This window comes from Quercus robur, chromosome 10 (assembly GCF_932294415.1).
Source record: "Quercus robur chromosome 10, dhQueRobu3.1, whole genome shotgun sequence".
Classification (NCBI taxonomy): Eukaryota; Viridiplantae; Streptophyta; class Magnoliopsida; order Fagales; family Fagaceae; genus Quercus; species Quercus robur.
Genome location: NC_065543.1, coordinates 6407249 through 6419589, shown reverse-complemented (window position 1 = coordinate 6419589; position 12341 = coordinate 6407249). Strand labels below are relative to the sequence as shown.

General features: G+C 33.4%; 1 protein-coding gene across 2 annotated transcripts; it reads left to right on the top strand.

The window, feature by feature from the left end:
• The first annotated feature begins 235 nt into the window (after positions 1–235).
• LOC126702293 (protein THALLO-like) lies at positions 236–11524 on the top strand. Of its 2 annotated transcripts, XR_007647706.1 has the most exons (11): positions 236–345; positions 727–778; positions 2443–2579; positions 2815–2964; positions 5071–5158; positions 7581–7720; positions 7803–7938; positions 9542–9793; positions 10149–10212; positions 10308–10373; positions 10471–11524. XR_007647706.1 is itself a non-coding variant. In XM_050400959.1 (10 exons), exons 5-9 carry the CDS (start codon positions 5138–5140, stop codon positions 10176–10178), a joined length of 579 nt encoding a protein of 192 aa, XP_050256916.1. In that variant the 5' UTR covers positions 236–345; positions 727–778; positions 2443–2579; positions 2815–2964; positions 5071–5137; the 3' UTR covers positions 10179–10212; positions 10308–11524. The 2 variants fall into 2 exon arrangements, 1 of the variants encoding a protein (XP_050256916.1); XM_050400959.1 differs by having other exon boundaries at positions 10308–11524.
• The last annotated feature ends 817 nt before the right edge of the window (positions 11525–12341 follow it).

Here is a 12341-nt window from a genome sequence, read left to right as displayed (position 1 = left end):
GTGTGTTTAAATAACAGTTTTTAATTTTTTTGAAAATATATATAGATAAAAAAAAGTGTAAAAATATATATAATGTTGTTTAAAAACTGAAAATATATGTTTAAAATTATTTACCAAACAGCCTAGTTTTGAGTTTTAACCTGACATGACATCACGTACCAGCCTACTCCTCCCTAATGGGCCTAATCTCACGTGTCGGGCCGGGTAAAAACCAATACCAAATAACCAAATGACAAAAATATCAAAATTAACCTTCACTCTTTAGTTTTCTCTCTCAGAGCCAAAACCCTCCTTGCAACACCAAGGAGCAGAGATCAAACGTTCAAGTCTGAAATCATAAAAAAGGTGAGTTCCCTTTCACATTTCATTTCAGTTTTTTCAACTTATCTAAACAAAGGAAAATTTTTTTTTTTTTTCAAACTTTATTTTCTTTTCTCGGCATCCAAACAGAGCCGATAGTTCTCCCGAAAAAAAAAAAAAAAAACCCCCGTTAAAATCCTCTAAACATTTTGATTTTGAATATTTATACAAAAGATTAATAATTTTAAAGAACCAGGTTCAGTTTAAGTTTTTGTATTTAGAAGTAATAGAAAAGAAATATTATGATTATGGTGATAACTAAACATCTATATTATAGTTTAAATCCTCAAAAAACAAATTTTTTTTTTTCAATGTTGAGATAATTATATTGAATGTATTGTTTATGCTGCTGTTGTTGATGTATAGGTTTTGAAGTGAAATGGCTTTGAGAGGTGTATGGCAACTTCAAAAGCTGATTGTGAGCTATTTGTTAATTGTTAACGATTTGTTTATTTCTTGAAATGAAATTGATTGAACCTATAGACAATTTCACGAGAAAGCTTTAGCCTAGACGGCATAATGATTGTTTGCAACTGATGCCGATAATTGCTCTTTTATGATAGATTCTTCGAAATTCTTATATGTGGATTGATGTTATTGCCAGTTCTGATGATTTACTAGACTTATAGATTAGCACTAGATGAAGTCTCTTAAAGTTGAAATGGATTATTGTAATTGACAACATTGGGTGTTCGACAGTTTTATGTTAGAACTTTCTGCTAGAAACATCAGTAATTTTTGTGAAACTTCTTCTTGGTTTATCTTAATATTAGATTTTATTTAAAAGGGTGTTTCTCTTACATACATCCTGTGTACTTAGGTTATGCTCCTTATTTGCACTAATTTTAATGAAATTTATTACTTAGCAAGGTAATTATTTTATGATGTGTGATTCTTGAGATTAAATCTCTCCTTCTCCACTCTTTGTTTGATTGGTGTTCTGTTTTTTCTTATTTTTCTTGTTTAATCTTTTTGTTATGCTTGATCATTGTAATTTACGATCTTGACGTACTCCTATCCATGTACACTCTTGGTGTACCTGCATCTTTTGATTAATGATATTTCATTATTATCAAAAAAATATATATTTTTTATGATGTGCTTTTTTTTTTTTTTTTTTTTTTTGATAGGTAAGAAAAAGTATATTAAAACACTACAATAGATAGTGATCTAAGGTGGTTTTACAAATCTCTTCTACATTACTAAAACAAACATGTTAAGGCAAAATTCTTATTTTGTAATTTTGTTTAATTGAGAAAAAGAATTTAGCAAGTGGTGGCATCTTCCATTTTTATTTTTATTCTTTCCCACTTGGTAAGCCTAATATTGCTTATATGGTATCAATGATGATGAGGATGAAGATGAATGTGAGGATGAATTACAGGATGTTCTTGGTTAACACACCCCCCCCCCCCCCCCCCCAACCAAATTCTCTCTCCAAAAGAAGAATCACACCTACATTTGTAAGAGATTTAATGGGCTAAACAAAATACCACTATTCCATACAAGGGACTGTAGTTTTGATGTAGAGGTAAATGATGAATATCAAACAAAAGTTTGACTGCTTCAAATTGCAAAAAAAAAAAAAAAGAGTAATACAACAACTTACACCCCAGTAAATCAATGCTATTGCAAACCAACCCATCTCTCTATTGTCATTGTGTTTCATGCATATTCCTATAGCTTTATTTTTGGATAAGTAAATGAATTCATTTAGAAAAATTAATCATACCTCCTACACATGCATATTTCAGCAAATTTTCCCCTACACCGGGGTTACCTATCTCTGAAATATAATTTAGGGTGTTTTCATGTTGGCTAATTGGTATTAGACTATTTTGGAATTATTATGGGGCACTTGTAAGTGCCTTAGGTATGTAATAGGTGCATCACTTGGTACACCCTTCTTGGTTGAAATGAGAGCATGGGCTCCATTGAGAATCTCTCTTTATTTGGGGGGATGGGTTTTAAATCGTTCTCTACATATTTTCTTACATGAAAAACTCTCAATTGTTATTCACTTAGCTCCTTACAGCAATTGGAGTTACATTTCGTATGATTAATTATACATATTGCCTGTAGTTGCTAGGTCACAGAAATTTTTACAAGCAAAATTTGGTGGAGTTAAGGATGATGTGCATGAAGAAGATGAGGAAGTACAAGAATATCTATGGAGTGGGGAAAAAAAAAAAAAAGAATATTATCATGCTGATAATGAGGTAATGATTTGAATATTATTTGCGATGCATCCTATCTTGCTTCACACCCCTTCTCAATTTTTTTTTCCATCTGTATCTAAATTTTTTTTTGGTGACAATCGCCTACTGCCTTTATGGAAACTTTCTTGTTCACAAACTATTTTCTTAACGCAATCATATATATATATATATATAAAATCAAGGTTGTCTTTGTAGTTTCCCTAACCTTTTTGTTTCTGATGAATGCACAATCAAGTGATGACGAGGGACCTTTGCTTTGAGAGAGGAGGAAGAGGCTTTGAAATTTCAGAGGCAAAAAGAAAAATCTTAATCAAATGAAAACTTTGGCCTTGATGATAATAATGAAGATGGGAGTGATGCGGGTGATAGTGAATTAACTCTAGAGGTGAGGGTTCAATATCCTCTCCTTGTTAATGAAAAAGGAAGTATAAAGATAAGTAGGTTAAACCTTTGGTCTATCAAAGGAGGAACAAATGGATGTTTTATATAGGTAAGGTTTTTCAGTTTCTGTTTGTATAGTTCTTATATTTCTGCACTTTTTTGTGTTTTATATTTTTAAGCTGAACCTTTTTTGATCAAGGCTGAAATGTAAATGTTGCAGGGAGCATCAAAATCATTTAAGGTTTTATTTTTTAGTGTGAATTTTTTTTTTTTAATTTAAATTTTGAATAAGGTTTTTAATGTTGAGGGTTTTAAGGGATTTGATTAGGTATTTTCCATATTGGTGTAATCCCTAAACCCTATTTAACTAGTACTCCTGTAATGGTGAAAAGGGCAGATGATTTTGAAAAAGAATTTTATGATGAGTTGAGAATATGTCTCCTCTTTTGTTCTCTGTGTTTGGTGGTGATACCAAACGCTCTTAGGTGGTGAAGCCTAGGATTTGTCCTGCTTTTCATGTTGCTTCCCTTTTATCCTTATTTTCCTACATTCTTATTTTCTCTTTTTGTTGTGCTGTTTGTTCTTTTATTTCTTGTTGTTCATCATCATGAACAACTTGTACTTTTCCTTTTTTACTCATTTATAATAGATTTCTGTTTACCTATATATAGAAAAAGGTTTTGTAGCATTATAAGTAATAGCCATTCTAGAGCTGAAAAAATGTGGTGGTCTTAGAAATGTAATAACATTATAATCCAGGATGAAATCTAGTGTGTGGTGCTTTTCCATAGAAATATATATTGTTGAGCTAGTCTAGCTGTCTTTGAGAAGACCAAAGGTTGAGCAAGAATTTGTAGAAATCTGATGAAGGGAACTAATACAAGATGCACAATAGATTCATTGTCTTTCAACATTATGGAGTAACCAGATTGGCCTCTCCATTCTTCTTACTTCAAATTAATGACATATGACATGCCACAAGAATATTTGCTGATGGTTCTGCAGTATTATTTTGCTTCTTTCAACTAGGGAGGTTCCCCTTATCTTATGCTTTCCTACTTCCAAATTGGTAGAAAATTTATGCTTGCAATTATATTATCTATAGAAAAAATCTTGGTTCATGCATATAAGAAATTTAATCTATTTTTTAGGGATGGAGAAGGGGAGGGGTTTTCTAAGAATGGAACTAAGGGTGTCTAGCGGATTTATTAGTGGGCCTAGTGCTTGCGATGAAGTTTTTAACAGGTGATTTGAAATACCAAGTACCAACGGATAATAGCAACTATTGCTTGATGTCAACTGGGAAACCATTATAAACTGAACATAGTAAAACTGAAGGTGTTGGAATAGGTGGGTTGACAATTGTTTTAGATTAATGGATTTTGAACCTTGGATGAGTGGAAATACACGGAATGATATAGTGTTGAAAAGTTGAGAGAGAGTCGCACGAGATGGTTTAGTCATATTCAAAGGATAGCGATTAATGCATTAGTGAGAAAGAGTGAGTTGATTCAAGTTGAGGAAAAAAAAAAGGTAGAGGAAAACAAAGAATAACATCATTAGAAGTAAAAAAAAAAAAGTGCTCCAACCAGTTACTAGAGGCGGAACTTACATTTAATAGAATATGTTATCATATGACATTTGGCTTTGGTTCTGTGGAATCATCTGGTGCAGCAGGATCTAAAGATATTCAGTATTTGTGGTTGTTGATTAAGATCTCCTCTGTCCACATCCTCTTTCTGCTAGACTGTTTCTATTGAGCTCCTCATCATGCCCCAGCTCAATGTTGTTTGCAATTTTGAGCCTTATTAACTGTTAATTGGATGTGGTTTACATACGTGGTTGTTTTATTAGAAAGGCGTTGAATTTTTTACATAGGTTGCATATAACAATACTTGCTTGACTATGGTATTTGTATATTTTCTATTATTTGGATCTTGATCTACTTATTTCTGCTTAAATATGCTCATAAGCTATTTTGCTGAGTTTCATTTTTTTTGGGGAGGCCTGTAATACTGTTTTTTTGCGATAAATATCTGTCTGTTTTTCATCATTAGCAGTGATAACTTTTGCTTGTGCATTCTTGGTTAATAATGTTTTTATCCCACAGTTCTACTCCAAAATTAGTTGGCTTGCTGTTGGAGCTGAATGATGCAATCGAACAACTTGAAAGAAAAATGGATCCACTACTAAGCATGGTATTATCTGTTCTTATTTGATTATTTTATTGTAAGTGATATAATGTGCACTGCTCCATTAAGGATGATTTAGATGGCGTGTGCCTGGAAATGGATTGATTTAACTCTGAATTTTTCCTTTTAGACGGGCTTATTTTTTGTTTTGTTCTATGTTGATTATCTGTGGTATCTGTAGGGGGTTGATAATAGGTTTCTCTTTGATATGTGATGCTCCTGGAATTTAATATGTTTGAATGTTAAAATGCTTGTAGATCTGATTCATTACTTGTCCCAACCATCCAATACAAAGTTCTGAGTTTATATATTTGTGGTTCTTACTCTTCACCTTGTGCATCCTGCCAGAGTCCTCACACCAATTATCATTTGCAGTTTCCTAACCACCCCCTCTCTCTCTCTCTCTCTCACACACACACGCACACGCACACAAAGGCATCTGATTGGTTTCTTTAGCATTCAGCATTGTGGGTGCTTTAATGTTGTAAGAAGGTTAAGGATATGTTTGGATACTGCTTATTTTGCTAAAAACTTAAAACTAAAAATACTATAGCAAAATAATTTTTAAATGTGTGAATTATGCCATGGGACTCATTTTTAATGTAAGTTTTGCTGAAAAAAGAGGTTTGTGGATCCTCTGAACAGTGTACGAGACCCACTGGAAAGCAAAAATGTGCTTCTCCAAAAAAAAAAAAAAAAGAGAGAACGCAGATGCAGACACAGACGCAGTGCTTTTCAGCACTATCCAAACAGGTACTAAATAGGAGGAAATCATGATGGAAAAAGGAGTGTGTTATTTGGAGGTGAACCAACTTCTTTTTCTCTCTCCGATCTTAAAAAAAAAAAAAAAACTTCTTTTTCTCTTGTAAGTATTGTCAAGCTATAACTTTCGATCTCCTCAAGTCTGAAGGGCTGCCCATTTGTGATCATCCTATGCTAGCTCGCTTTTTAGAGATCTAGAGCTTATTGGATAAGGTCTTTCTCTTCTCCGTTAAAATGCTAAATTATTATCATTATTATTTTATAAGTATGTAGTTATTTTCTATAACAATGAAGTGTTTTGGTCCTAAAACAGTCGTTTGGGTGTGTTAATCTGTTAAAAAAGTTGGTACATGCATAATGTATTTGCAATGTGGCTTATGTTTCGCTGTTGATGGTACAATAATATTTTATACATGTTTTGTATTTCAGCCTCTTCCTGGAATCAGGTTCCCCTCTCAAATTAGTTAAATTGGTGCACTGTGATTATTATTGTCTGTCTTACCATGTTTAGAATAATAGTCCCACTACCTGGAGTACAGGGGCTGGATCACCTCCGTTGCTGGGAGAGCTAATACCTATTGGGCCAGAGAATGCCCTGAGAACCCTGCAGCCCTGTCAAAATGGTTTGGTAAAAGAAGGGTTGAAATCTCTTTGTCCTGGGGTTCACTTCATTCGTTATAAACTAAAAAGTGTTAAGGCCACAGTTTCTGATAGACTGGCACTCTGATGAGTGCTATCAGTGCTGCTAGAAAGATCCAAAATATAATCCACTATCTAAAACTAATCTATCTTTGAAAATTTGTAATAAGTGTCCAGGTATAATGGAATATTTAAAATATATTGCTAATCTTGGAGGGGGGATTTGAACCCTAGATGTCTTAGAAACATTAGGAGGTGCCAACCAGTTGGTCTACAAGGCTCTTACCTAAAAAAGCTACATTTAATTTTAAAAAAGAAAGGATGCCAAGTTGCTAACATAGCTACAAATAGATGATTGTTAAAAATTAAAACTAAATACTTTTATTTCGGGTATGGTATGGCACTATATTTTTTTGGTAAATAGCAAAAAGATTTTGGATAGGATCTATACTTATCATTTTAAATTGGTCAGGTCTAGTTTGTTAATGACTGGGAAAAAATGAATTGTTTGCCTATTTGTTACTTTTTCTCATATTGTTTACATGATACCTGTGTCAACATGTGTTTTAGTATCTGTGTTCTACCCATTTTTTTCTTCTCATTTTGTCCACAAAGATGATTACAGCAGTTCCTGTCATTGAGGTACACTGCTTTGTTATTTCAGAGGTGGGTTTAGTTTCCCCGACAACTTGCAGCTTTTTAATGTTTGCTCCACTAAACAGACAAAACAACTTGATGGGAATCTTCCACCTGAACTTTAGTTCCTGAACAAATTTCAGATTCTCAGCTTTGATGCCTTTTACGTTTCTTTTCTGATATCAATCATTTTTTTTTCATTTTATTTATTTATTTATTTATTTTTAAACTCAATTCAACACAGATAGGATGCAATCCTAACTATTTTGAGTCTTCTACATGGTTCTTTTTATGCTACTTGGCCTTATCTAGGCCACGTCCCCATTTACCTTTTCTTTTAACACATTTGTTGCTGCAATTTGACCGATGTGCAACTGTTAAAATATGGCAGAGTGATCAAGTTGGTGTGCAAAGCTTGGAAATTTCAAAAGTAAGAGCTGTTCTTGAAGAAAGATTGAAACAAGAGGGAATTCTTAGTTCCAGAGCTCCAAAGCCTGATAAAGCCAAGAAACTTCTGAAGCCAGTTAATGGGTACTGTTTCTGCCTAAGCTCTCTAGTGTTTGCTTCTTTTCAAAATTTTAAGTACTAATTCATTGGAGCTTGAATGGGACAGTCCACTCGTGACGTATGATGATTTTGATGATGATGCTATTGATGTGGGGGCTACTAGATTCAGTAATGGTCATGCAAGTTCATTGAACACAAGTAATCTTTCCCAATTTTTTTCTGCTAAACCAAATAAGCCCAAGGTATAAAACTTGATTGTACCTCCTCTTTGTACGTGTGAATTTATATGGACATTAATTTCAGATTCAATCAACAGTAAGTGCGTATGAAAGAAAGTCATCTAACATATACTGTTGGTCTTTTCGATACACCAGCTGGGTAGTTTATCATTTTTAAATTTTAATTTAATATAATATGTTGAACATGAGCATCATTGTTTGGTCATCCATGTTGGGTATCCCAAAAAAGAAATTGATGTCGACATTTCATGGGTCCTTTCATGTGTTGCATGAGGTTGGGTGTAGAGTGCTGTACATGTTTAATCATACATTTTTGCCTCTTTAAGTATTTATGTTTTGATGGGAAAAAATAAATAATTTGGTGCATGTTGCAACAACTGATTGCCATTCTTAAGTCTTAAGATTTCACAGTAGATCCTAAACTTTTAAGTTTTTCCATTGTTTACAAATTACAACATTAAAAAAAATTTCTTTCCCCCTTTTGGAGCAGGAATGTACATTGTAATTTGGAAAGCACTGCTTTGCCTTAAATGTTCTACACAAATAAAATGACACTTTTTGCCTAATATCTTGAATGATTCAACAAGCAGTCATTTATGCCTTATGGCCTATAAATGAAATGAACTATTTATGACTATTGAGCAAGTTGAGCTCAAACATGATAACGTGTTCGTGAATCCTCATGAATATGAGGCTTGACTTAAGTATATACAATATTATATGTTTGTAAGTTTTTTAAGCACAGAGTGTTCATCATCATGAACACGATGTACTTTTTATTCAATAAAACTTTGATTACCTATCAAAAAAAGAGTTAGTGTAAATGTATAAAAATATTCTTATATAGACTTGAGATTGGATTGTATAAGTTTGTAAATAAGTTCATAAGATATTAAAATTAGTCTTTATAATTTCTTGATAATATAAACAATCCATTTTATAATAAAAATTATATAAATTTTTTAAGTTCATAAACAAAAAAAATCTATCTAATTAACTCAAATAATATAATTTTGTCTATAATTTGATTATTATTATTATTATTATTATTATTTTTTTTTTTTTTTTTGTGAAGGAATAAAATATTTTAGTTATTAAGGAAAAAAGTAAGTTAATTATGTAGCTCGTGAACAAGTTTAAGCGTGTTAGACAAGGAAATGAATCAAGCTTGAACATTGAATCTAGTTCGGTAATGAGCTCGAGCTTGAATCGTGTTCAAAATAAAATTAATTTTACAATCCTGAATTTTCAATATATTGCTTGGCACAGTTCATTTATAGCCCATATTGCAACCCGTCAACTATATTGTATTTGACTATTTATCTACCATGCTAGTGTTTGACATTTTCTGTGTGGATGATTCGATAGTTGATTTATGTATCATGGCCTAGTGATTCTGGATCTATTAAATTTTAGGTTTTAATATGTTGGAGAAACTTTTGAATGTGTTGTGTGATTAGTGAATTCCTCTTTCTGATAAAATATTCTACTAGCTAAGAAAAAGGAAAAAAAAAAAACTTAGGGAAACCATATCGCTAGTTGATTTTCTTGAGAAGTTTTAAAGTATCATTATTTAAATAAAATTTGTATGCAATCATTATGGAAGGTGGTTTCTGGTGATGATGATTTACCTAAAAGGGTAGATATTGGAGAAAGGCAGAGAAAGCATGAGCTTCAAGTATTGGCTGGAGCTGGAGTCAAATCTGAGGATGATGGGGATGAAGTTGACAATTTTGAGGTTGATGGGGATGCTGACATGGGGGATGGCGATACAGGAGATTCAGAAGATGAACATTACAAACCAGTTGAACAACGGCGAGCTGCAAAACTTGCTGCCAAAGCTGAAAATGTATTCAAGGTGTGTTTATTATCTGCTATGCTTTTTGCTACCTCCTAAAAGTTCTAGTCTAGTCAGGTTGCTGGGTTCCCTCTATGTGTTTGTATTTATTATTACGTCTATGATTAAGAACAATAACTCGTCCAGTTCCCATTGTGCTGTATTATATGATTAAGATTTATTCTCATGTGATATTGATTTCTGTGTCTGTATGTTTGATTATTGATATTATTATAATTATTATCATTATTGTTATGTTGTCTTGCAATTTTTATGGTTTATGAGTGCTAGCCAAATCTATAATTTCTTTTGCTACACAATTACATTTACCTAGTTCTGGTAGTATTGTATTATGAAAACATTTCTGCTTCTGCAGGACCTCAGCAGTAGTCCCATCTTCTCCTGAACCAATTGATGGAAAACGCCATATCACTTACCAGGTGAGCACACCCTCATTTCCACCAGCTTGTTAGATCTTCACTATAATCTTTGTCTCCAAACTCATGTCATATATTTCCTGTCAAACTTGCTGCAGATGGAGAAGAACAGTGGGCTGACTCGGAAGCACAAGAAGAAAACCAAAAATTGTAGGAAGTACAAGGTATTATGACAATACTGTTTGCTTGAATGTAACAAATCACTTTATTTTCGTATTTAGTATCTCTCTCTCTCTCTCTCTCTCTTCTCAAAATGTGCAGGAACAACACAAGAAAAAGTGAATCATTGGAAAGGGTAGAGGTGCTGGAGATCAAGAAACATATTGGGCCTTAGAGCACTTGCACTAGTTATACTATTCCAAATGCCATTTTAACACATTGAAACGTACTTTTTCCATACATCAGATCCTCTCTTTCAACACATTAAAATGATATATATAACACATTAAAATAATCTAAATAAACTCCTACAATAAATATATATATATATATATATATATTTTTTAAATCACAAATTCATATATCACTCAGTCCACCACAACCTTTCGTCAGCAACCACCACCCAAAATCAACCAACCAAAATCAACCCAATACCATCAAAATCAACCCACCAAAATTAGCCCACTGCTACCACCAAAAAACAAACCAAAAAATATGCTGCCACATCCACCGCAAGAGAGATCAGAGGCATGGTGGGGTTGGCTTGGCTTGGTGAGATCGCGACAGGCAGTGAGCTACTTGGTGAGAGGCAGCTTGGCTAGATTGTGGCAGGCAAAGATCGGCTTCATGAGATCTCCCGTGAGTCAAGAGCGGCTTGGCGAGCTCACCAACAGGCGAGGGTCAACAAGGCTGAGAGTGAGATCATGAGAGAGGAAGAGAGTGAGAGAGGCTGAGAGGCAAACGTGAGAGAGATATATGTGAGAGAGAGAGAAGTGATATGTAGGGAGAGAAGGAAGAGACGGGGTGAGAGAAAGCTAAGTCTGAGACAGAGAGAAGAAAGAGGAGAAGAAGAGAGATGAGAGAGGAATTGAATAAAAAAATTAGTTTATCTTTTTGCATTTGTCCATACCGTTCCAAATTTTGAACATATTGTTCATCCATGTCTAAAATTTTAGGCATTTAGAGCATCTCATGTGAGTGATGTTTTGGTGTTTGGTGTCTCAAATACCAAATATTTAGGCACACCTAATGCAAGCGCTCAGGAGAGGCCTCTGATATTAATGTAGCAGCCAGTCGGAGTGTTGGATTCAAGAACTAGACATTGTTTCTTGGTTTTGAGTTCTACCTTTTCAATTGTATAGTGCTCGTTGGATCATGTATCACGCTTGTCTCCCATCCAAATTTTGATATGGCATATAAACATATATATCAAACTAATATAATAAATTTTTTTTTAATAGAAAGAAAGATATTATTAAACCACCAAAACCAACAGAACAACAAAGGGGACAAACTCCTCAATCAGGGAGTTGTTCTTTCAAGATAAGTTTACAACAACAGCAGGAACGGACATTACAGCAAGACACTGTTACCTTATAAATTTTGAAGACCACTTAGTAAGAGGGTGGGGGGGTTTATTTACTTCCCTTGAGACCCAACTAAAGAATATGGCTGGACTTTGAGCTGCCTTACGAACGGTATCTGCATTTACGCCTTCAATTCTCCAGTAGTTTAATGACTGAATTTACACTTGAAAAATTGCTTGATAAAAAACAAATTGTAAATATGTGAAATCATCAGCATTCGCTAGAATCGTTACCTAATTTCTCAAGTCGCACACCAAACGATCTTTAACTCGCTTAACACCAAAATCTAAATTGAAAATTAAATTACATTTGTACTTATGGTTGCACTTAATTCACTATTTATTTTTAGACTCGTCTAAAAAACAATAAAGGCTACTTAAGTCTTTTTTTTTTTTTTTAACATAATTCATCAAATTAATTTTAGTTTGATTAGTGTGAAATAAATATATTGTGATAGAACTCAAAATATATTGGGGGGAGAGCACCGGAGGCTTCCTCCTACACAACTCTTAAATTCGTTAAAAATAAGTTTTACATTCATATGAAAACAGAGTGTTTCAAATAGGAAATTCCATTTTAAACAACAAAGTGAAACAAAAGAAAGCC